This window comes from Pleurodeles waltl, chromosome 11 (genome assembly GCF_031143425.1).
Source record: "Pleurodeles waltl isolate 20211129_DDA chromosome 11, aPleWal1.hap1.20221129, whole genome shotgun sequence".
In the NCBI taxonomy this organism is placed as follows: domain Eukaryota; kingdom Metazoa; phylum Chordata; class Amphibia; order Caudata; family Salamandridae; genus Pleurodeles; species Pleurodeles waltl.
In genome coordinates this window covers 952573010-952599882 of record NC_090450.1, presented here as the reverse complement: position 1 = coordinate 952599882, position 26873 = coordinate 952573010, and the positions used below count along the sequence as shown (strand labels likewise).

The 26873-nt window shown below is 46.7% G+C and overlaps 1 protein-coding gene across 2 annotated transcripts in view; it reads left to right on the top strand.

The window, feature by feature from the left end:
• The window catches only part of MIF (macrophage migration inhibitory factor), a 54619-nt gene that overhangs the window by 8208 nt on the left and 19538 nt on the right, over positions 1 to 26873 (top strand). Inside the window, exon 1 of one of the 2 annotated variants that reach the window (XM_069215171.1) lies at positions 20310 to 20568. The exons of the other annotated variant lie outside the window; for it this stretch is intronic. Coding sequence (XP_069071272.1) covers positions 20461 to 20568 — 108 coding nt within the window. The 5' untranslated portion in view covers positions 20310 to 20460. Of the gene's footprint in view, positions 1 to 20309; positions 20569 to 26873 lie in introns of those variants that run through there. 2 annotated transcript variants of the gene reach the window in all.

The following is a 26873-nucleotide window of genomic DNA, read 5'->3' as shown; positions in this document are numbered from 1 at the left end:
CTACTCCAAGAAGCATTCATTCTCATAAACTCACTAAAACAGATTGTTTCCTACATCCCTCTCTGATCATCAGAGGAAAAGGGGAGAAATCTCTACAACAAACATTTAAATACAACATTCCTTTTTTGCGGTTTTCTTCTGTTGGATTTTATGGGCAAATGCAATTATATTTAATTGCAAGTCTATTTAATCATAGGTGATGGTGCCTTTGCACACCGGTGTTATCATGGCCTACAGTGACATTGCAACACAGGCAAATAATTTAGTTTTTTTCTACAACTTGCACACACTACCAAAAGAAAGTCTTAATAGTATTCCTAAAAGCCTTGAAGAAAACTGACTTTGAATTAAAACTTCCAAGTGTCACTTTCCTTTCTTTCTAATGACTCTCTCCTTTCTTTCCATCATCTGCATGCCTCATCTCTCTGAACACAGCCTACACCTGGCACAAAGTCCAATTTGGCCACTGGACAGTGGTAAGCTGGTCAGTTTCTTCAGGAGTTGGTGCAGGGGACTCTGGTTAGCAATTTTTCACCTGTAGCAAACAGGGAGTCCCCCCTTGAACCAGTTGAAGCCAGGCAAAGTCCTTCTTGTGGTGAAGCCCAAGTGTGCAGCTGGTGCAGTCCTCCAGAGTGCAGTGTCCAGGTGCAGGTCAAGGGTCCAGCAGGGCAGTTCTTCTTCTCCTGTAGTTCTTCCTTGTAGGGATCTGATAGGGATCTGAGGTGTGGGTGCAGGTCTGCCAGTTTTATCCTTGCTCCTGGGTGAAAAACAGGAGGGTCCTGGTTCTCCAATCAGGTGCAGGGTCCTTCCCCTGTGATGACCACTTCCTGGGAAGTGTGGCAAAAATCAGTCCCATGGAGCAACATTCCTCAAAATTCCATCATGGCTGAAGGTAATTTTTGGAGGTTAAATTTGGCTGAGCCCACCCACTGGTGTGGCTAAATCTTAAACACCCCCTTCTCCTGTCCTCTCCTAATCTAACCATGGGGGCACCTAATTGTCTGGGTTTGCAGGATGTGAGGGGGGTGCTGGGTTGCTCCAAATATCCTTCTCTGCCTTTGAAGACCAGTTTGGCAGCCCTCCCCCTTCCTGCCTTTCCATCTGCTGAGGGAAGATCTCTTCCCCCAGGCACATCTCTTTGCGTTTAGCCCAGACTACTTCACACCTTATCAAGGCAACCTGGCCAGGCTGCCAGAGGCTGGCCAATCAGAGCAAAGCACTATAGGGCTGAAGTTGGCAACATTTTAGGTAAAGTTTAAAACTCTTTACCTGAACAAATTATATTAAATCCAACAATTGTAAGTTTTTGATAATTTGATACCAAACCTGAGGTATCTGTCACTTAAGGGGACTTTATAAATTAAAATAAAGTCTCCCTAGTCTAGCCTATGGAGGCCCTTCACTACAATGAGGGAAAACAAATTTGGCTGTTTTACCTCACCAGGGCTTATGAAACTATTTTTATAAGGTCCCTGTTTATAGTTACCTGGCACCCAACCCTGGGGGCACATAGGGCACATCTTAGGGGTGACTTATATGTAAAAATAAGGTAGTTTAAGACTTTGGAAGTACTTTTAATTCCAAAGTCGAATTTGTATGTAACTTTAATTTAAAAGTAGCCAGCAAGGCAGGCCTGTCTTTAAAATGACCTTGGGCACCTCAGCAGTGCACCTATGGGTGCACTACCTATGCTGGGGTCCCTAAACCTACATGCCCTACCATATACTAGCGACTTATAGGTAGGTTGACATACCCAATTATAAATAGCCTAATTTGCATACTTATTTTATACAGAGCACAGGCCCTGGGACTGGTTAGCAGTACCCATGGCACCATCAGAGTCAGGAAAACACCAGTAAAAAGTAAAAAAAATGGGGGCAAAAAGTTAGGGAGACCTGCAGTCAGCCCTGTTTTCTCACAACCCCCCCCCCCCGGCCCACACACAAAGGAGACCCTCGGCCCTCGGAGAGTCTTCCTGGCTTGTCAGGCGAGGAAGACAGACAGTGTAGAAAACCGGCTGTCCCTTTGCAGGGCCTACTCTGCCTTACATCCTCCTGTCATGGTCACTCCCTCTGGGTAGTGAACCCATCCCCACAGTGAAAGGACCCATCTTAAACAGAAACTTCTCTCTGGAGGTCTTCCTCCTCTCTCTCTGCCAACTTGGGTAGTGAGGTACCCACCTCCCTTATCCCTACCTTTGCTAGGGCAACACCTAGCAGACCCAAAGATGTCACCTAACACATGAGCAACTCCACCATGACCAACAGGGTCAGGGGGCCTACTTTGCTTTTGGCCCTGGGGTCTGCCTCACAGGCCAAGTGCAGTGCTGCCATGAAGGCTAGCACCCAGCAGAGGCTACTGACAACTGTCAGCACCCAGAACCACACCCTAAGCTCTCCACTGACAGGTGGGTGAGCTGCTTTAGGGGCAACTGTGGGGTCCTGGCACCCATCTTGCTGTCTAGAGTGGGGGCTACCACCTCCTGTGGCAGACACTCTCCTTCCGCTCTCCCTTCTGTCAGTGCAGGGGCAACACCCTGCAGCTGGACAGCTGCCTGACTACTCAGGGCTTCCTTGGGATCAGGTGAGCCCTCATCAGTGCCAACTATGGTATCCCCCCCACTGGGGCAGAAGGCCTTTGGCTCCCTGGATCTCTCTTTAAGAGTGACCTACCCTTCCTTTTATTCTTTCCTTTTCTTGGGAACCCCTGTCTCCTAACCGCAGGGCTAGCTCCCCAGGACTTTGGGTTGGGGGGTGCCCTGGGTGACTGCCCAATCTGGGACAAGACTCACCTCTGGGAGATCATTGCCCAGGATACAATCGCGGGGGAGGTCAGCACTGACTACTACCGTAAACCAGTCAAAGATACCCTCCATCTCAAGGGGCACTATGGCTACAGGTTTGGAGGTGACCTCCCCTGTGGCTATCCTGACTTTCCTGGTCTCCTCTGGAACATACATGTCTGGGGTCACCAACCGGTCACTCACTATAATGTGACTGGCACAGGTGTCTCTCAGACCAGCGGTAGAGATTCCATTCACCTGAATGGGGTGAAAGTGCCTACTCCCACCCTCAGGGATCACCAGCTTACCATCTGGTCCTGTCTCCCAGCCCAATGCTATGACGACTTCATCATCTCAGGAGTCCTCCTCCATGGCTACACTGGATAGCCCAGTGCTAACCACCTTCCTTGGACAGGCTGCATCTCCTCTGAAGGGACCTGTCTGCTGACAGTCAAAACAAGCCTTACTGTCCAAGAGCTTTTTCAATCCTGGGTCTCCCTGTCTCTTCTTGTCAGAGTGGGAGTGGGATTTACTCCCCTCCTTCTTAAGGTTCTGGGGTACAGAGTGAGTCTCTGTGGTGGGCTTACCACGCCCTCCTTAGGTTTTTGAGGACCTAAGCCCCCTTCTTGGAGTCTCCCCCCGGGACTTGACAACCACCCTAGTTCTCAATCACTTATCAGCTGCCTCCCCCAGTTCTCTGGGGTTGGTCAGCTTAGAGTCCACTAGAGGCTGACGTAACCTCTCTTGGATAGAATTGGTCAAGATGTGCTCTCTCATGATCAAATTGTATAACCCCTCATAAGTATTTACTTTGTTACCATGAATCCAGCTCTCTAGTGCCTTAAGTGAGGTGTCTACAAAGTCAACCCACAACTGGGTATTGCCCTTCTGGATGTCCCTGAACTTCATCCTATACTGCTCTGGGGTCAGACCAAACTTCTTGGTTAAGCACCTCTTCATACTATGGTATGAATCTTCCTCCTCCCCACTTAGGTCAGAGGCCTATCCCTCCCAGAGTTGGGGACCAACTCCCATAGAAGTGAACCCCAGTATTGAGGCTTAACCCTTCTCATCTGGAGGGCCCTCTCAAATGCCACAAGCCATTTGTTTATGTCATCCCCCTCTACATAAGCAGGAAACACCCCCTTGGGTAGTCTGAGACAAAAAAAAACAACCATGGACACCTCAACTTCTCTGTCGCTGCCACCATCCCTCTGTTTAATTCTTGTCCACTTCTTCTTCTCTAAGTCCAACCTCTCCACCTCCAAAGCTATGAGGGCTACCTGGGCCTCAAATTCCCTTTCCCTGAGGTCCAGTTCTGCTTCCTCTTGGCCTGATGCCACAGACCCTCACCTCCCACTAGCTCTGGGTGGGGGCGTAGCCGCTGAGATTACAGTGAGGCAATCATCCTCCTTCTCCTGGAGGTTGGAGAGGACATCTTTCCTCTCCCTTCCTACCTCTGAAGGTTCCTATGTCTCTTTCTGGGCTACCCAGGCTTCAAGGGACTTAACCATCACAGCCTTCCTAAGGATTTTAGCAGCAGGTAATCCCCTCTTTCTGCACAACACCCTAAGCTTAGCTGCAGTAAGTGTGAGCAGGCTAGCCAGATCAAGCTCCATGGTCTCCCTTACGTTTTGTGTCATTTAAAAAACTTTGGCACCAATTGATCAGAACAATTTAGAAAAATAAAAATTAAGCAATTAAAAGAATTGTCCAAATTCGAAAAATCAAAAATACTTTTGCTCTAGGTCAATTCTAGAGGATTTTGAACTTATTTCACTTAAAACTGTAGTGTGATATTAAACACATGTCCTGGATCCCACCGCTGCGCACCAAAAATGTTGGAAAATGGGTTATTGGTAAGGGCAGGTAAGTACCTACACTTAGCAATAGGCCACTAACCTCCACTTAGGTCCAGTTAGGTCTCAAATAATTAAACCCAGCTCAACCCTTGGTAGCTTGGCAACGAGCGACAAGGCTTAACTTAGGAGACATATGTGCAAAGCATTTAAAAATCACAAAACAGTAAATAAGTAAAACAAAAAACATAATAAAAATCCAACAACAATGTATATAAATAGATTATATTTTTATCTTTAAAATGACACCAAAATGATTAAAATCCGATAAGGGGAACCAGAGATATGATTTTTTAAAGGATTTATGCTTTTTAGCGCTTAGAAACGAATAGCGTCAATCTGGTCATCTGGTCGCACCTCTACTGTGGCAAAGTCAAAGTTTGAGGCCGACCACGATGGAGCCCTGCTCGGCTACTGCTCGCAGGAGGCCTCGGTCAAAAGTTTACCTTCGGACTTAGTCATTTTCTTGAAGAGTTTCTTGAGCGGGACCAAGTCACCAGTCCAATCCGACCTCCTGGAACTCTTCCTCGGATACCCATCGCGGGAGCCCTCGTGGAGATTTTTACCTTCGGACTTAGTTGTTTTTTCGAGATGAAAATCCTTCGACTGGGTCAAACCTGAATCTTGATCCGATGTCCCTGGAGCCCTCTTCAGATACACTGTCTGGGAGGTCCCGGTCAACTTTCTCTTACTATACGGACCATCCATCCCTCTACTTGAGAACCCAATGATTCCACCCCTACAGGAACATAGCGCCAGGGAACGAGCTCTCAAACTTAAACTCTCTGTATTTGCAAACATATACCCTGATGATCAATTCCAGACGCAATTACCCGAGGTGGAAGGTGCACCCCATACGCCACTAGACGTTCTGCTATACTATCACCTGCGTTCAACCTGTCGAAATTTACACCCCACTTTCCCTACTGCACCACCTACACTACCACAACTGGAAGTTATTCTTACGTTATCATCCCCTAGATGGCTGATCACTTGCCTTTACACTTCCAGCCAGGCGGCCGCCCCACCCTTCACGTTGGGGGCTCGCATCAAGTGGGACGCGGATCTCTCCTTAACACCATCAGATGAACAATGGGACTACTGTTGTGGCCAACTGAATCATCTTTCTCCCAACCACAGACTACGCCTCATACATTTTAAATACCTGCACCATCTCTATCGGAGCCCTCTGCAGCTCCTTAAGATGGGATTACTATCAGAGGCAAAATGTACTAGATGCGATGATGTTCAGGCCTCCTTCTTACACTTGGTGTGGCTATGCCCACAGAAATATTAACTAGCCCCAACCTACAGAGAACACCACTAACAACATTATTAGGACAGGTAGCACAAATACCGGCTGAATGCAGGTGTCTTACAGCTATGCAACTCCTGCTAGCAACAAGAAGAGTGGCCATACACTGGGGCAGGCGCCCATCCCCCACTATGGCAGCCTGGATACAAGACATTACATACTGCCAAGAACAATTGGGGAATACAGTGAATTGTTACCGCCCAGCTCCCGACCCAAAGACATATGGGGCCCATTCCGATCGTATCTCTCCACTTAAAACAGATCCACCACCCCCACGGCCAGGTCACGGCATAACTGGCAGGCAATATTGACACGGCCATCGTTATGTACTAACCTCAGCCATAATTCCTGCCACTAAAACACTATGGCGATGCCATAATTTGCACCAGCTAAAATTATTTTAAGCTGCATAATAACCTGTTTTCCATTAAACCCTCTATATATAACACTTGACCCCAACACAGCCGGGGGAGGTCCTGGAAGCTATAGAATGTATTTTGTGTCATCTAGTGGATAATGCATAAGTGGTCGTTAAATAACTGCAATTATGAAATGCACCTCATACTGCTTGTTGTAGATGTTTAGACAAGTTATAAAACACAATATATTTTTTTTAAATGTGTACCCCACAGTAAAGTGAACTAAGTCGAACCTTGACACCCCAGACAATGATGGTCTTGCTAACACTGGGAGTGGGCACACCATGCCAGGGGCACAGGCACCTGGGGGTAGGGTATGTGGGAGAAAAGCTGTGGGCCTGTGGATGGGGCCTCAAAGGCACTCCACTGATCAGGATACCATCTCTCAAGTTCTGGGAGCATACCTGTCTTCCCACGACAGGATGGACCAAATAATAACCATGCTGGGGGGAAATCAAAGTCTGCAGAGGGAATACCACAAAGAAGTCATGCAGCAGGGGCAGGCACATAATGCCACCATGACTTCCATTGCAGGGCTTCTGAGGGACATCAATACCACCCTCATTGGTCTCTCCAGACAGCATCAGGCCCCCACAACTAGCACCCTTACATCTGGCCCATCTACATCTGCAGCAGCTAGTGGAATGGAGGCCCTGCCTGGGGAACCACAGGCCTCAGACACCCCTCCCTCTGTAGCTGAAAACCTCCCGCAAGCGTGGACGTCCATCCAGAACCTCACCTGATTTTTCTCCTTTGTCCCCTGTTGACTGTTCTGAGACAGAACTCCATCTTCCCATGGACACTGCACCTGTGCGACCAACTACTGTAGCAGCTACCCTGATGAATCCACCTACCATGACCTCACCCATCACCTTTATGTTAATCTATGCTCCTTTTTTGGACCATCACTGTGATTATATGCACAATAAATCACCACTGAACACAGATACTGTGTATGTGTCTTTAATACAACATAAACAATTGTCATGCTTGCCAACTGTGGTCTGGGCATGCCCCCCCTGCATCGAACTGCCAGTGTAATGGACATCAGAGGGAGGCACCCTCAGCAGGAGACACAGTTCTACAGAAATGTCACATGCCAGATGTGAGTGTGAAATCCAGAGTAACACTAGGGTATAGTCAGTATTCCAAATCTTTAAATAGAGCATGACAGGGAGTACCATCAGGATGGAAGACCTGGTGGCATACTAAGCACACTTACAGATAATAATAGCCATGGCCATGGTATACTACCTACCAAGCAGGGTCACCCTGATAGGAACTATACTTTACTAGGTACAGGAACTTCACATTACTATACCATAGCTACATATGCACTTATACCATGGAGCACACAAAGAACATCTCTGAGGAACACAGTACTTAAACCATACACTAAATTAGGTCCCAGAACTTTAGGGTTGTCACTCACTTTTGTCAGTATACAGTGACCTGCAACTTGGATTGCAATATCAGTATACAAACACAGCTTGGTCCAAATTCATCTCTTGGTATACCACCCATTGTGAAGCCACAGGGCATAATGCTACCTGCACACGTTGGCCATGCACTACAACTGACATATAATACACCATTGCACATCCCCCGCCCTCCTGTTATAAGGGATGAAGCAGTCACAACCCCACTTGTGTGAAGGAAGTACTACAAAGGTACAACACACTGTACCTACATATATATTATCAGCTACCTGACTGGTTCTACTCTCATGTCTGCAGCAAATACCAGGGCCCATTGACAATGAACCTCAAGCATAGGTTGCAGAGCCAAACAGCGAATGGCTATATCAGTGAGTGGAAGGAAAAGAGGATAAGAGAAAGCAGGAAACATACCTCAACACTGATTGGACCATTACAGAAGTGTATGTCAGGATCTGATATAACTATACATGAAATAGGTACTTATACTGTACACTTTACTGACTATCAATCTGCATCCACACCTCACACATAGGCATTGGAGCACATGACACCACCACTGATGAAGCTAGAAAGGAGGTGTAAAAGGCAACCACCACAAGCTGTGTTTAATCTACACATTATATGCTCCACTGCACATACCTGTATGTCAGTTGAAGTACTGATTGATGAGATCTGCCCTAGAGTCAACACCTCCTTCTTCCTCAGCCTCTTCATCACTTGCCATGTCTCCATCTCCAGCCACAGGACCAGTTGCCTCCTCCTCATCTGCTATCAATGGTACCTGACATAGGCAACAATTATTTGGCATACCTTTTGGGGCGAGTAGAAGAGGGCTCCTCCAGATAGGTCCAGGCACCTGAATCTTGCCTTCAGGAACCCAAATGTACACTTGATTATACGCCTTGTCCTCCAGTGGGCCTCATTGTAACGGAGTTCCCCTGGTGTGGCTGGTTACCTCACTGGTGTCAACAGACATGATGATTTGGATAGCCGGAGTCACCTGTGTACACAAAGGGACAACAAATCAAATGTTGTATGTGGGACTGGGTAGATTGTAATGATAGGAGACATAACTCACAGACACACACACACACACAACAATACTAACTTACCAAGCAGCCAGGTCCTTTCTGTTTGCAGCTTGCTGTTCCACATGATGTAGGAATCATGCATGTATCCTGGAAACTTGGCTGTGACTTGTGAGATGTGCTGGTCTGCCAGACACACCACCGGTACGTTGATTGAGTGGTAGCTCTTCCTGTTCCTATACACCTGTTCATTGGCATTGGTAGGGACCAGGGCTAAATGGGTGGCATCAATGGCTCCTTCCACATGAGAAATGTGTCCCATCTCATAAAAATCTGCCTTCACATGGGCCAAATCCTCTCGGTGAAGAAACCTGATGTAGCTGTCCAGGTGTTTTAACAATGCAGACAGTACATACTTCATCACAAGACTGAACATGGGCTGAGACATCCCTACTGTTAAAACCACTGTACGCGGAAAGGACCCTGTGGCCAGGAAGTGTAGCACTGACAAGACTTGAACAATGAGAGTTATGCCATGGGGATTGCGAATAGCAGGCATTAGATCTGGCTTCAACTGTGTACAAAGTTCCATGATCGTCAGACCATTCAGATGATATGTCTGTACGACATGCCTGTCCTCCATGGTTTCCAGGTCTACTAGTGGACGGTACACTGGTGGGAGTCTCCCTCTCCTCATGGCAGCATTACTATGTTGAGAGAAGGGAGTATACTATGTGCAATGCTGTAGTCACATATCTTTTATACATTGCTTATCTTTGCATATTACATGACACCTAACATATGTAGAGGATGCATAGAACTTCTGACATATACAGTACAGCCCATAGATATTCACTGATTCCTGCCTCATTGCTGCAGGTTGTCTTACATGCTAATTGGAATGTATTAATGAGACTAATGTAATTGTACAAGTGTTTAAAAATTAGCTGTCCTGCACTATTCACACATAACTATTGTAAACTACCTATAGCTCCCCGTGGCCTATGTACCTCAGAGTCGCATACATAGTTGTCACCATATATACTCCTTAATCACATAATTAAGTGAATATATGACCAATATGTTTCACATACATGATGGCATTACATACATGAATACTGCTTTTGGGGTGGAACAGGTGTATGACGCAGATGAGTAAACACATCCATCGAAGAAATGTGCCAAAATGGCAGGTGCCTGACGTACTGTACTGGACAGGTAGAAGTGACCTCAGTCCGCCGGCGGAAGTCGTAATGGCGTTAGGTGGTTGCAACCACTGTGCAAATTGTCATTGGATGACATTGCTGCGTTTGGCGGTCTTGGGTACAATGGCGATGACTGCCGATGGTGACAGACCTGTACATGTTGTGACCACCATTTTCTGCTGTATTGCTCACTTGGCTCCTGACACTGTTGCCAGCAAGACCTCCACGATGTGAGCTGCTGTGTATTGCCTCTGGGAGCCATCATGCCACGTCGTGGAGGTGATAGGGCCCCTGCCTTAACACCGGAAGAACTAGAGAGGCTTTTGGAAGAGGTTCTAGCCCTGTGTGAACAGCTATATGGGGCACCAGAGGAGCAGGTGAGTCCTATGCCATGGTCATGTGTGATAGATGTTGTGTGTGACGCTGTATACTGCATGTGCATTGGTGTGGGTGTCGATGCATGCAGATGGCATGATGTGTAGGCATATGAGCTGAGAGGATGGGAATGAGTGACAACTTGCTGTTCCTGTTGTGCACTGAAAAGTCCTATTGGTATGGTGCCAGTGTACATGAGTTTCTCCTTTTGTTTGTGTCACCCATGCAGGTAAACGCCCATCAAAAGAAGATCTGGTGTGCCATCACCAAGCAAGTGCAGACCATGGGGATCCATAGCCGGCAAAGCACCCATTGTCGCAAGCGGTGAGAGGACCTGAGACACTGGGCCCGGAAGACTGTGGAGGCCCAGCTGGGGATGCCCTTCCAACAAGGGAGGGGTGCCCATCGTACCCTGACCCCCCTAATGACCCACATTTTGGTGGTGACCTACCGTGAGGTGGATGGGCATTTAAGGGTAGCACAAACGCCACAAGGGAGTAAGTACTGACTGAGCCCATTTAATTTGCCCTGATAGTTTGGTGCTTGCTGTCACACTTTAGCAGCTGAGACACTGTAGTTGGTGTTCCATGTATGTAGACAACTCTGAATACATTTTACTCTATTTGCATTACATAGAGATGGAGATCTAGCCCTAGGCTAGCGCATGTGTACATTTAGGTGAGGTGTGGCGAGGTACATCTATGTCTGCATGTGGAGATGTACAGTGGCCAGTGCCACATGTGTCACTCCACCCAGGTGTATATAGGTCTGTAGGATGCTGTTTCATCCTATCTGTCTATCATATGCTGGTCCATATATCCGAGGATATGAGTATGTAGCTCTATAGTGTCAGCCGACTCCCATCTATGTATGTAATCTGTATTTGCTACAGTGTGCCAGACATGTGTGGGCAGAGCCTAGTTAGCTTTTGTCATGGTATTGGTGTTGACTCCATGTGAGTCTTACATCTCATTTAGTCAACAAGTATGGGCAGATGTGAACACTACATATGGGTTAGTGGTGTTCTCCCCATTGTCCCTTCATATGCATATTATGGGGTATGTGAAGGTTGTAACTGAAGGACATCCAATATGGGTGTTTAATCATGTATATGTGGCCTACCCATGCTTTTCCAGGCCATTGGAATGTAAACTAATCACTAGTGTCCCAATGGCTTTGTTTCAGTAGAGGTAAGTGATTGGGCAGTCCTACCCATACACAAATTGCAATGTTCACGCAATATTTGCCAATGCCCTACCAATACCAGTGCATCATGTGGTAATATCTGCCTACATCATGTGACAATGGTTACTTGGGGTCAGATCTTGTGGAGTGGGACAATCCTAGTTGCCTTTTGCATAGCTGATGTGTACAGGTTGGACAGTACATGCTATACGGTCACTTCTTACTACGAGATGTCATTGTTTGGCTATAATACTATTTGTCATACAGGTGTTGTAGTTGTGGCATATGTTGTAAGTGCAATGTCAGTCGTGTGGGTCCATATATGTGCATCATGTGTACATGTGTTCTCAGTGGGATATGTGTCTTGTGTGGACCTATGGTTGTAGTATTCACATGTGGGGATTGGTACGAGTGATGTGGGTTTACTCATGTTGACATGTGAGGGCTCTGTATATGCATGTCAGGTGGAATATGAGTTGGCCTCATAGGTATTAGTTGTCTGTCCCATGTTTACTTGTGGTTACAGTGCTCTCTGTGATTGTCAGTGGGTGTATCATGTGTGCTAGGTTAGCCACTTTTGCTGTACATTCATGTATGGGGTGATGTGGAGTATCTGTGTATGGAGACTGCAACTAAGCCTCTAGGATTAGCTACATGTAGTGATATAGCTGGTCTCCAGACATATATTGTCAGATTCAGATGGCACCTAACTGGGACTGTTACATGTTGTGTCTTCATCATGGATTGTATCCATAGTGTAAGATATGTACAGAGGGTTCCGCTAGGCATGTGATAGTAATGGCAGGAGCTGTATAGCTAGTCAATTGAGTTGCCTTGATCAGCATGGCACAGTCCTTATGGACATGTCAAGAGTTGTATGTGGACATGCATGATATGGTGTTATCTTTCAATTGCTGTTCCTCGTGGTGATAGGGAATATATGACATGGATGAGGATGGTTGTTCAGTTTTAGCTAGAGCATGATGTGCATGCTGACAGGTTTTCAGGTGAATAGATGGAAGGGTCCAGTTGTGGTACCTCACATGGATCATGATAACAGTGAGAGATATGACATGAAGGGGTGGCTAGTAGTGATATGTTGTGACATGAAGTAGGATTGTTATATTCCAGATGGGATTCCCTGGCCAGGACATGTCTACCTACAGTTGTGCATGTTGTTATGTGTGTATGTGAAGAATGTGATGACCCTCTCTCTCCCTCCCTCTCTCTCTATTTGTGTGCATCAGCACCGGCATGCGAAGGAGACGGGCACAGCTAAATTGAAGAAGTTGCTGGCCACGGGACCTGGAGTGCTGAGACCACTGACAGCGAGGGACTTGAGTGCCACAGAGGAGACTGGAACATCATCATCATCTTCGGAATTCTCCTCCAGTGGGCACTCCCTGGCGATGGCGGACACTTCTTGGACCACCCCAGCACTGTCTTTGTCCTCCACCCCCCTTTCTAACACTGCCCTCCTTGTAGCTCCCCACCCAGTTGTCCATTCACGCTCACCCAAGAGGGTAGACATCTCCTTAACCGCAGGCACCACTGCCCCTGCACCAGTCAACCCTGCTGCCCTCAGTGAGAAGGTGATTGACCTCCTGGGGTCGATCTCTGTGGTTCAGTCGACCACTGTGAATGTTATCCAGGGACTGGCAACTCAAGTCCAGCAGAGTAATGCATTCCTGGAGGGCGTTCACAGTGCACTGGCAGGCCTACAGAGATCCTTTTAGGCTCTGGCCTCCACAAGCTCACCCTTTGTCTTCCGTCCCCCTTCCACCTTCTTCTTCCTAAACCCCACTTCCCAAACCCAGCCAAAGCACACAGACAGACCAACATGGATCCACCTCGACATCCAGAGGTAGCTCAGACAAACATAAGCATCACAAGACCCGCCACTGGAATGCACACACAGCAACAGTCATATCCTGCACTGGCACCCCCACCACCCCCAGCAACTCTGACACTTCAGTTGACATACCTGCAGCCACCACACCCACATTCACCGATCCAGCCATAACTCCTATCCAACCCACAGTCACCACAAAAGCAGACCCTCAGACATCCACTGCAATCACCACATATGCACCCACCACAGCTACCAACACACCTACATGCAGCACATCCAGCATGCCTGTAGTCACCACCCCAACAGTCACCCATCCACCACGACATCTCCCTGCACCTCCACCCCCCTTCTTCCAAGACACATAAACGCCCACACTCACCCACCCAACAGACACCCACAAGCATACCTTGCTCACATATGCACCCAAAACATCCACCAAGATACCTCTTACAAGCACTACCGCTCCCTTCACTCCCAAACCCTTTTGCCATTACCGTCCCTGTGTGAGTAAGAAACATTTCCTGAGTTTGCCCTTTTCCCTACACCTCTCCCACCCCGTGTTACCCCTAAACTATCAGTGTCCCTCCCCAAGTCCAGCCCTTCCACCTCCAAGACCTCCCCTGCAAGTTACCATGCCCCTCCCCCACCAAGAAGTCGACCCCTCCTTAGAGTTCCCAACCCTCCCCTAAGCCTCGACCAAAGCCCCCCTCCCAAGCCCAAACCCATGGATCCCCCTCCCAAACCAAAGCCCAAACCACCCTCCAACCCCTCCACCCAATCCCTGAGGTGCCTGCCTGCCCCCTTGATGCCCCAACCAGTGTAGGTTACATGGCAGTTGGGGCACAGACATGTGCCTTTTGTGCATTTAGCACATGGACATTTTGGACTGGCCTATGGCCTTTGTACATATTTTAATATATTTATTTCTATATTTTCATAATTATCAGGGCCAACCTATTGTTGGTTCAAAGGTAACATCTTTATCCTGCATTTCTTTTCTTAAGGCAGTTTTGCTATTGGCTGATATTGTTTGTGTGTACGCATTTGTGTGTGAGTGGTGGTTGTGCTACCAGTTGTGTCTGGCCTCCATGTGCGGTTCTGTGCATGGCATTTGTCCCCCAGTGATGGTTGTGTTGTGTGATGGGCATGTGTATGTTAGGGACATGTAATTGTGTTGGTATTGTCAGGTGTTTGTGTTGACATGTGTAATTTGAAGCGTTGTGTGCATTTGTGTGGTTGTATTGTGTGTGTGTGTGGATTGGTATGTGTGAACGGTTGTGATGTGTGTTTGTGGGCTATGTGTTACGGCTCTTTGGGTGTCTGATTGTGTGTGCTTGTCTCTTGAGTTGTTATGTTATGTTGTATGATTGAACTGTGACGTTGTGACGTGGAGGTGTGTAGTGTGTGTTGTTAAGGGTGCTTTTGTGTTGTTGCTGTAGTGGTGTTTTTGTGTCACTTGGTGGTGTTGTGCGCTGTTGTGTGTGAATGTGCTGCTGCTGCGTATCTAGGTGTTGCTGTGTGTCTTTTTGCTTTTTGTGTGTGCGTGATGGGCGTAGTGTTTGTTGTATGTGTGTGTGTGTATGTGGAAGTGTGTGAGTGTGCGCATTAGTGTGACGTAACGTGTGTGTCTTGCCCTCGCCAGCCGTCCCAGTTGTGTATGTTGCGTATGCATAGGTACTTCGACATTTCACAACAGTGACAGGTAAGTGTGTGCACTCACGGTTGGTGTCATCATCACTGGTTCTAAAGTCGTTGGGTGAGCGGGAGCAGCGGGAAGACGTGCAGTTCTTGTTCCATGGCGGCTCGGAACACGTATGGCTTCCTGGAGGTGAGTATCTCGTTTGGTAGAGTTGGTTTCCGCCAGGGTTTCCGTGGCCGTCCAACCGCGGCAGAAACCTTGGTGGTGTGAAGCCTCGTAATCTGTTCAGTGGAAACATGGTCTCTGCCAGTCTGAAGGTGGCTACCGTCGTCCGAGGTGGCTTGACCGCTCTGGTGGTGCAGGCGGTGCTTTGGCTGTATTCTGTTGGGAAGACCGCCATGGTGATAATATGGCAGTCTTCTCTGCCAGCCTGTTAACAGTACCACCTGAGACTGCCAAACTCGTAATGACCCCTAGTGGAGCAAGTGTGTGTTTTTGTCAGTGTGAGCATGTAAACATTCTAGGTGAAATACAACAGACTTTACCATACCCTACTGAAAGCACCAACATTCGACTATTTACTACAAAATACATTTTTGGGGGGGTGTAACACCCAAGACGCCCCCGACCTTGCAGCATTAGTTGGCCTCCACTGTCGTATAATTCAAATAACCCTGCATATATGAACCACTACAGAAAGAAGCCCTTCAGCATCCTTTCTTCACTTTCAGCAGTCATGCTGAGAACATGGTACTCACTGTTATTCTGATGTGTTCCGGCCTCGTCAGATTATTTGCATAAAAAACATTTTTTTCTCAAACAGATTGATACTGGTATAAACTCAAAATGTGAACATTATTCTAATATACAGAGTAAAGCAGAAAAAACATATTCTATCCGTCATATAAATTTAGGAAATGGGTAACATTGGGTTAAATCGCTCAGGAAGTTGGTTGAGGCTGAGCTGATTATCAGAGGTAGGTATTAGTGTCTGAGGGTTCGTTTTGCTTATCGTCCTTCCATGGTAAATAAAATGAGTGCTATTAGTATGAATAATGTTCATAGCTAGATTTGGAAGTGCCTCGAGGCAGCTAGGTTTTTTTATCACTACACCAGTTAATATATTTTTTTGCCGCGTGGGGGTCATTTTCTATGTGTCCCTCGGAGGGATAACTATTCTAAGTTTGAAAAAATATGCTCAAGCTGCAAATGAAAGGAGAGACCGTCACATGGGAAGAGCTACTGGCCGGGCTAGCAGCCGCTTTCTCTGTCCAAAAGCAATGCTATTAAGTCAGTTGGGCATCTACATGTCAGCTACTCATCTGGGCTTTTGTATTGCAATAGAACGCTTTTATAGGCACCTATACGATTTGTTGATGTGCAGAAATACTGTTTCTGCGTTTTTTTACTCCTAAACCACTGAAATACAGGGCCAGCTTTAGAGGGTTTCGGGGGTTCGACTGGTGCGACCGCGCTGGGCACTGACCTTGATGGGGGCGCCGACTTCAGGGGAAGGGGGCGCGGTGTTTGGCACAACTTACAATTTAAAAGCGCACGAATCAAAGTTCCATGCGCACGAGCTGTCAGTCAACAATAAAAATGTCAAGATAAACGAGAACTAATGTTCCTGACAGAGAGATCGATTTTTGTCCAGTGGCAGTTTTGCTTCTCCATAAAGTAGCCCAGAGGGTAAATATGACTCAGCAAAGAACAGATCTGTATTTTATGTGGATCGCAGAGTGGGTGTGGTAAAGCTAGCCTTCACCAGAGCTTTAAAACAAATGAAATGTATGTGAGAGAGGGACTATGTATGGAGCGATAAGGGGTACTTTTGCCGGGTGGTAGTGCAGGAATCTGAAGAAGAGGTCATGGGCAGGGAGGGGGGGGGGGGCAAAAAAGACAGTTGCACCCGGCGCCACCAGGGCTAAAACCGGCCCTGCTGAAATATATCATAAGTTGTGCCTAAAGTGTTTTAAAATGTCGGGCGTTTTGGTAAATATGTTTGACAAAATCTGCATTAAAATGAATTGATTGCTCCCATTTTGGGCAAAACATTACTGCGTGTGGAACTCTTTCTCCCAACTGCCCGAGCACCTGGCAACAGCTGAACCTGCTCGCTCAAGTATCACTCATTATGAGTGAGACTCACACATTTAGGCGTCCAGTTGAGCGGAAGACCGATTGTCACACCTGGTGAAGATAGGCAGTAGGCTAAAGCTTATCTTAGCAGCACTACAGCCTACCGATTTTTGTCTGCTTTTCTGTTGCTTTTTATCAGGACAGGACTTTGCAATTCCTGCATCCTGGTAGTAAAAAATGAAAACTAGGAGCGGGCAAGATAGGGATTAAATGACCATAAAACCAGACAACTTGCTGGTTCTTTTCTGTACTGCACAGAAGCGATAACAAAAGTGAAATCGCACAGGGAACAGCGTGGCTGTGAGAGCAGGCTTTGCCTTTTGCATAGTTCTCACTTCAAAAGGCATGCTCCTTTAAACCAGGCCAACAGAAGCAGTTAATCGCACGTCTGCGCACCCGGCCTCTCTGCGGGGTTCTTGCTAGGGAAGAATTGGCCTAACCACTCCATATGCAAAGTCACTGACTGTCAGCAAAGATCTGGGGGAATCACCTTGTCCTACCAGCGAAACTTTGTGCCAGCGGCGGTTCCTCCGCTATGGTGGAGGAGCATCCCCCCACACCAGCAGCAGCCGCTGCTGCAGACCTTTAACAATAAAATGATAATAAACTATGTTTATTACTATTTCTTTGTTACGGGGTGGGCCATGGGGGGGTAACAGGGTTGCTGGGGAGTGCACTGTGCACTCCCCTCATTGTGCATGTGTGTTTGGCCGGCCGAACACACATAACCACTGTGCTCTCTCTAGCCTGGCACTGTGTTGCCGGACTGGAGAATAAAGGCGCAGGCTCCTAGTCTGCCTGGGAACATCCTGGCTGGGCGCTCTGGCCAATCCTAACGCTGCCTTGAGCTGCGTCAGGATTGGCCGCAGGGCAGGCTGGGAGCCTGTGCCTGCTGAGGGGATGGTGGAGCGTGCAGGTAACTTTTTAAATGTTGTATTATTTTTATTTTATTATTATTCCCCCCGCCTGCCACGTGCTGCCCCGCCCCTTTTAACCCCTGCGAGCCACATCTGCTTTGTGCATGCACATTTATTACTATGCTAATGAAACGGACCATTGTTGTAAGACTATGAAATGTCTGCGAGTAATGAGAAGGAATCAGGAAGCCTGTGTCTTCTTGTCGTCGTAGCAGCAATAGGAGTCCAGTCACTTGACCCTTGGAAAATAGTTTGTTTTTTATTTTTGAATCTTTTTATTGAATACAAATTAAACAAAGCTGCAGTGATAATAAACAGTACATACCTTAATGTTAAGAAACTTGCACACATCAAAGAATTCTCTGCTGCATTGAGAAATCTGTCGATCCCGCAAGTGTCCCTTCAGCGTATTCACAGAGCAGTGCCAAAATCCAGGCACTCTTTGTTACAGAACATCTTAAGCAATGCCCGCAATAGAAGCTCACTGTTCCCCGGTAGGTATTCCATTTACCCCTTATTTTAGTCCATTTCTTCAGACAACCCCTACTTTTGTATGCCACTCTTTCAGCCTGCATAAACCAATCCATGTCCCTCTTCCAGTCGTACAGGTGCGGTTTTGATTCGGCCCTCCACATACGAGCTACATTACGTTTGGCTAACACCATCCCCAGCATCAGCTAGAGGCACTCCATATGAGTGAGGTCATTTTCAGCCCAAATGTTTGGAAAGCAGTTCCAGTATAGGGGTGTCACAGGAGTCAAAAGCTCTTTTCTTTCTTCCGGCAGTCAGCTTTGACCTGTTGTAATCTATCTGTGCGCTTTAAATCACACTTTAAATCATGCACACCGCATGCCCATCACTATCACTCGTTTGTGGGTTTGCCTTTCAAAAATCCTTTATCATTGGTAAATGCTTTACATTTGTCCCTCCTTGGGGCAGTTTTGTTACCGCCTTGGCCAGCGACGCTGTTACATGGATAATTGCACGACCACCGATACGTTTGACTGTGAGCGAAATTCTTTTTCCTTGTGTGTCTCTCCTTCGTGCTCATAGTGGCCGTGGCGCTTTGAATTGGCTTGCTCATGTCAACTGTTTTACTTTTCATTTTCAATTTATGTGGCAAAGAAAGTCCAGTTCGAATTTACAATGCTAATAGTTCTAACTCGAGCAAGCGCAAGACCCATTGCATTGCAAATGCTTGTTCTTTAGATGATTCTTCTCGGGTCCAGGAAGTCAAGGAATGCTCCGAGGAGAAAGTAAATCCCAATGGATGACCCGAAGACACACTGCATGAATAGTAATGGGCAGAAAAAGTGCAACCAGCCCTCATCTGCATGCCACATGAGGTGCAGAAATATATCTCAATCACTTTAGCCCCGCCATTCGACGCCCATGGCACTGTCCTCTGTATCAAAGCCATTACCTGCAAGATTGTTCAAGTCACTTATCATGTGATTTGAACATGTGATGTGACTTATCATGCAAATATACCAGAACAATCCCACTTTTTTTGCTCCAGAACGGCGGCAGGTTTTTGGGCTGGAACCAGATATCCAATGTGACTTGGATCAAGCCTCTCTTGTGTTCAGAACACCTACTCTCAGTTGAAAGGGCTGCAGGAAACCCTCCCTAATGGGTGGAAACCACTGACAGCAGCTGCTCTGCATAAAATAGGAATATGTTCCAAATAATAATTATTAATTCGTGTTGTAAGTTATTCACTCGGTGTGATTCTCATATATAAGGTTTTGATGAAGTATTATTGATCCAATATTTATTTTGAGCATTTTTATTATTTTACTGCTGAATCTTTCTGTGATGTCATAAGTGGGCCATGCTATGACATCACGTCCTGTGATGTCATTAGTTCTCAGGTGAAAGCATTTTGAAAACTTGAGAGCATCAGTGCAGCATGGGCCGATTATAATACAATTTTGGGGGGGTTATTTTCAATTTCCAATGCAATCAGTGTCATAGGGATTTTGGTTAGTATTAGAAGTGTGCAGTCCCCGCAGTGCTAGACTTTGCCACGCCTGGGCAGCAGGTGGCACTGCACATTGATTCCTCTGACGCCTTCTAGCTACGACCATGCAAAATGCGGGGAAAAAAAAGGTATTTGTCTCTTTAAGGCATCCAGTCACATGTGCCGCCCTGGCTGGGAGCTGCCCTCCATCTTTCATCTCCCAGCCCAGACAGCATCGAGGCGCGCGCTCCTCTGTCCCTCCTGCAGCAGCGCGAGACAGAGGCCGACGTCATCTCCCCGGCAGCAGCATCGCAGCAGAGAGGCCCTTCCCCGCTCATCCGAGATGCCCACGTTCGTAGTGAACACCAACGTCTGCAAGGACGCCGTGCCCGAAAACCTGCTGGGCGAGCTCACCCAGCAGCTGGCCAAAGCCACGGGCAAGCCGTCGTCGGTGAGTGCAGGCCGGGTAGGGCGAGGGGCGCAGGAGCATGCCTCTGCATTTCATGGCTGTTTAATTGTTTATTTATTTGTCTTTGATGTTGTAAAACAAGGGCCCTGCGGCGTCAGGGCGTCTCCTACTAATGTGCCCATGCATCATAAATTAGAAAACATTTGAATAGGAACAACACCTGTCTGAGATTGTAGTTCTGCATGTAAAGTCTGAAAAACAAAAGTGCCACTGTGACTTCATCACACAGATGGGTGCATTCTGGGAATCGTAGTCATGGTTTAGTTCAGTTGGACCCACACGCATGGAAAAATGAAGTACCGTAGTGGGAAGTATTCTGGTGGCAGCCGTGCCTGGAAGCCGAGCCATGCAGGCATTACAACGTTAACATAATGCGAACACAATCAGGCTGCTTGTTATTCCGCCTCGACAGTATACAAAAGGTGCAGCCTTAGCTGATAAGATAGCTCGGTGGATTCGTGTAGTTTCAGAGATGTGTGCGCGCACAGACTCACGGTCGCCAGTCCTGTATGCGCGACTCTTCATCTTTTGAACTCGATTCAACGAGTAATGCTGACTTGGATCGTGTAACACACGCTTACCACAGCACTATGAAGCTGTGAGATTTTGATGGTAAGCGCTACTACAAAAAATCGTGTTCTGCGACAACAGTATTAAAGTAATACAACAATTATATTAAACACCGCTTCTATAAAAGACGTTTCCTAGATTCGAAGAGGGCGCGAATGTCCTTTTTGAGGGCACCTTACCAGATTTCAGAAATTTTGCATAACCAGCGCCACCGTGACCATCCCTGGACCCTTTCATTATTTGCTTACATCTTTTCGTGAAACTCATGGAAGTGATCACAGGGCGACATGTTTGCTACTACACAAGACCAACAATTAGATAATTCGCTCAACACGACAGGACGATTTGCACAGTGGTGCAGCAATTTGCTGAGTAGTAGTTCAGTGAGTGCAGCAAACTTCACTGTGCAGAGTGTAATAGATCCGAGGAATGGTCTTTAATAGCTTCTTTTTAACCAAGTCTTTGGTTTATAATTTCTGTAAATAAACTTTCACTATTACCTAATTTAATGGCACTCAGTTTACCTACCTTAGAAGGATGGTTGGCCGAGTAGGCCCAGCTGAGATTCAAACTTGCAGCCTGCAGAACTTTACGAGCCTAAGCAATGAGCGTTTACCTCACTGAGTCATCCCTTGTTTCCTGCTGGGGGCAGCTCTAGGTGACCACTCTGCCCACGTGGGACCTGATGTAAATAATCTACTATGTGCATAAAGTAAGGGTGGCTAAGGGAAGCCTAGAGGCATCCTACGAAACCTTTTTGTCAAATCTGTAATCATTATCCAGTTCTGGTTTGTAGGCTGTGGTTCTGAACACTTTACGGGGTCCTTTTTCCTGGCAGCAGATCTTCTTTCAGATGGTGATCACCAAATCTATGCGCATGTACCCACACCCCCAGTTTAAGCAATACTCCTGCCTTTTTTAGTGATGTAATTTAAAATTTCTCCTTCTTACAACTTCCTCAAATAGGTAATGGCGTAAAATACAATTTGCCCGATTTACTCTAAATCTCGCAAATGCTGGCATGTAATCTCAGAATTTTCAGAGCTCTAGCAAAGTTTGGATAAAAATGTTCTGCAGGCCTTTGGCCAAAATTTGCCAGGACCTTTCCTGGATGGAGAGGAGGAGGCTGAAGCCCTATTATTTGACAAAGATGAAGCAATAAATTGGTCCCTAATACCTTGTCTGCTACTCCTCCAGGACAAGTCTTTGGGGAGTGGTGTCCTGCAACCTGCAAAGGCTCATGTTTCCTTGCATCACAACCTCTCGGGAGACAACCTTCTTCTGTTTACTCAGATCTCCCCTAAGCCAAACATGGATGTCATTTAGGGGTCGACAGAAGTCGCAGTTGCAACCCCTGACTTGCCCCTGGCACTGCCTTTGCGATCCCTGACCTCAGAGGTGGCAAAATCAGTGTCCGGAAGACAGGAGGCAACTTGTCCTTATGGACTTTCTTCAAGTCTCCAGTTCCTTTGTTTTCTGGCAACTTTTTATTACTCTAATAGTGAATAATATTATATTATTCACTGTTAGTGTAATTAAGAATGGAGTACAATTAGTTGAATTATAACTCTCCTAACAGCGGAGGTAACTAAAAAGTGCTTTTAAATGTATGGTGTGTGCGTTCTCGTGGGTGATAGATAATGTGTGTTAGAAATGGGGTTTTTGGTTGGCAGTTAGGTTGCCCTCTGTCCAAGCAAGAACCCTCACTCTAGTCAGGGTAAGTCACACACAATCCAAAATCAGCCTGTGCTCACCCTCCGGTAGCTTGGCACGAGCAGTCAGGCTTAACTTAGAAGGCAATGTGTAAAGCATTTGTGCAATAAATCATACAACACCGTAGCATAACACCACAAAAATACACCACACAGTATTTAGAAAAATATATAATATTTATCTGGGTATCTTCAGGTCAAAACGATCAAAGATGCAATATGAATTTGTAAAGATATCACTGAAAAGTGATATAAAGTGTCTTAAGTCTTTAGAAAGTAAACAGAGTCTCTTTCAAACACAAAGTACCTGGTTTCTGGTGGAAAAGCTCCTCAGAGGGCCACAAAGGAAGAGGTGCGTGGAAAAAGGGTGTGTGCGTCGATTTCTCCCCAGCACACACGGACTTGCGTCGTTATTTTCCACGCGGGGAAGTCGGGCGTCGTTTTCCGGCGCGCGGACAGTCTCTTTCTGTGGGTCGCGGGGATTACCAGATGTCCCGGGTCTGTGCGTGGATTTTCCTGCTTGTTTTCCAGCTGCGCGTCGTTCTGCGGGGCTGCGCGTCGAAGTTTCGATCTCACGGCAGGCGTCGCGTCGATTTCTCCTGCGGAGTCGGGCGGCGTTGTCCTTGCGAGGCCGTGCGTCAAAGTTTTGATCTCACGGCAGGCGTCGCGTCGATTTCTCCTGCGGAGTCGGGCGGCGTTGTCCATGCGAGGCCGTGCGTCAAAGTTTCGGTCGTCCCGAAGGCGTCGCGTTGATCAGCGTCGGTGTGCGGCGTTTTTCTTGCCGCGGAACAAGTTGTGCGTCGAAAAGTTCGGCGCACGGAGCGTCCAAGAGGAAGAGTGAAGTCTTTTTGGTCCTGAGACTTCAGGGAACAGGAGGCAAGCTCTATCCAAGCCCTTGGAGAGCACTTTTACAGCCAGGCAAGAGTTCAGCAAGGCAGCAGGCCAACAGCAAGGCAGCAGTCCTTTGTAGAAAAGCAGACCGGTGAGTCCTTTGAGCAGCCAGGCAGTTCTTCTTGGCAGGATGTAGTTTCTGGTTCAGGTTTCTTCTCCAGCAAGTGTCTGATGAGGTAGGGCAGAGGCCCTGTTTTATACTAAGTTGTGCCTTTGAAGTGGGGGTGACTTCAAAGAGTCTCTAAGAAATGCACCAAGTTCCCTTTCAGCTCAATCCTGTCTGCCAGAGTCCCAGTAGGGGGTGTGGCAGTCCTTTTGTGTGAGGGCAGGCCCTCCACCCTCCCAGCCCAGGAAGACCCATTCAAAATGCAGATGTATGCAAGTGAGGCTGAGTACCCTGTGTTTGGGGTGTGTCTGAGTGAATGCACAAGGAGCTGTCAACTAAACCTAGCCAGACGTGGATTGAAGGGCACAACAAGTTTTTAGTGCAAAGAAATGCTCACTTTCTAAAAGTGGCATTTCTAGAATAGTAATATTAAATCCGACTTCACCAGTCAGCAGGATTTTGTATTACCATTCTGGCCATACTAAATATGACCTTCCTGCTCCTTTCAGTTCAACAGTGTATGAGGGCAGCCCCAATGTTAGCCTATGAAAGGAGCAGGCCTCACAGTAGTGTAAAAACGAATTTAGGAGTTTCACACTACCAAGACATATAACTACACAGGTACATGTCCTGCCTTTTACCTACACAGCACCCTGCTCTAGGGGTTACCTAGGGCACACATTAGGGATGACTTATATGTAGTAAAAGGGGAGTTCTAGGCTTGGCAAGTACTTTTAAATGCCAAGTCGAAGTGGCAGTGAAACTGCACACACAGGCCTTGCAATGGCAGGCCTGAGACAGGTTTAAGGGGCTACTGAGGTGGGTGGCACAACCAGTGCTGCAGGCCCACTAGTAGCATTTAATCTACCTGCCCTAGGCACATGTAGTGCACTCTACCAGGGACTTACAAGTAAATTAAATAGTCAATCATGGATAAACCAATCAGTAGTACAATTTACCCGGAGAGCATATGCACTTTAGCACTGGTTAGCAGTGGTAAAGTGCCCAGAGGTCAAAAGCCAACAACAACAGGTCAGAAAAAATAGGAGGAAGGAGGCAAAAAGTTTGGGGATGTCCCCGTCAAAAAGCCAGGTCCAACAATGTGTTTATGTGAGAGAGAGAGTGTGTAAAGCATATGTGTGAGTGAAAGTAAAGGACAAATGGTGTGTAATGTCCCTTCCGCTACCCCTGGCATTTGATGAATTGACGTTCTTGAAGCCAAGGCGCTCTTATTCGATCATATTGATTTGTCAGAGTCTCCTATGTGCAGCCTGGGGACCGATGCCATAGGGCAGTGGTTCCCAGCCTATGGTCCGGGGACCCCGGAAGGTCTGCACAGCTTCCTCAAGGGGTCGGCAGGTGCATAGAAATTTAAATAATATTAACAGATTATTAAAGCATATATAAATAAGGTGGCTAAAAGTACAACTGAACATTTTAAAACTGTGAATGTCAAGTAATTTGAGGCTAAAAATTAAATTAGTACCCTCAGGTTTTTTAGTGGGAGCAGTGCAGGTGCATCAAACAGAATATGGTGTGGGCAGTGTGTGACTTCAGTTACATTTAGAAAAGCCTAAACCTTCCTATTAAAATGTAAAAATAATGTTATATTTCTTTGCAAATATGTTGAGAATGCTTGTTCCTGGTTTTTTTTTCTGTGTATTGTTTTGCAGTTCAAATAATCAAGTGTTTAGGCCGGGGCCCCTGGCATAGAGTAATCCCTCAGTGGAGGGTCCCCGGATTCTGGCAATGATTCAGTAGGGGTCCCTGGGTTCCAGTAATGTCAAAAGGTTGAGAACCATTGCCATAGGGGGCTGAGCAGGTACTTCCTTCTAGTAGGTTTCAGCAGGGAGGGGAGGGTGATGCACTAGGGACGTCTTGGAGATGGTTAGTAAGGAAGTTGCTGGGTGTGAGTAGGGTCTCAAAAGGAACTGTGTGGATATCAATATCACTTGAAGGAAGGTCGGGTGAATTGTAACACAGCAAATGTTCTCTGGAAAGGAACATGGGCCTGTAGTGTGTAGGTAAAGGGTACTGCATATAGTGCACAGGAAAATCCTACACGAAGCAGGGAACATGCCTTTGATACCAAGGAGAATAGTACTTGGAGAAGGGTAAACAAAGAAGGGTGCATGTCTGTGGTGTATAGAAGATGTGTGTGCCTCTAGTGTATACTAGACGGGTGTAATGTAAGGTGGATTTGTAGATCGTTGCTTGTCACCTGTGAGGGTATTGAGGTGCTGAATGGGTGTATGTTTGTTGGGCACATGAGCATCATATTACTTGGATACTTATGTCCGATGCACAGAAGGATACCTCACAGTAGTGTAAGTAAATGGCTTGTGCCTGTGGTGAATGGCATGTGACCACTGTGTAGGAAAGTGCATGTGGTACACAGGAGAAAGTTAAATACCTGTGGCAAACAAACTGACGAGTGACTGTGGAATTTTCAAACAATTCAGGTTTCCAACTTGCACCACATTCAGGGATGTGGAATTCCTATAGCCCAGCGCCCAGGACATATTGTTTGGGGTCAAGGACAACGCGTTATCATGTTTATTTTGTCCTTGGGACAAGTAGGCACAACCCTCTGCAGCGCAAACCCTTTGACTACCAGTTTACAGGGAAGGGAACTGTCTGCAATTGAGGTAATACTTGTGTCCATATGTTAATGCTGTTCAAACGTATATTTATGGTTTATTAATGCAAAGCCTTTATTATTAGGGTGAGCGCTCTAAATGATTGATGTAAGGTCACACTGCATCATTTCTTCAAATGTGCTGATGCATGCTAGTATTTCCAGAAAACTTTCATAACTGAAAATCAATGTAACTATTTTCAACAAGATAATTGGAAACATGAAAAAATAAACCAGCACTGGCAAAGCCAATCGGTCCAACATTGGTTGTCAGTCATTTGGTTTTGCCAATGCATTTCTTGTTTTGACACAGCTTTTGTAACACTTATTGCTGTGGGAGCTGCCAGGCCCTCAGCACTGTATTTTTATT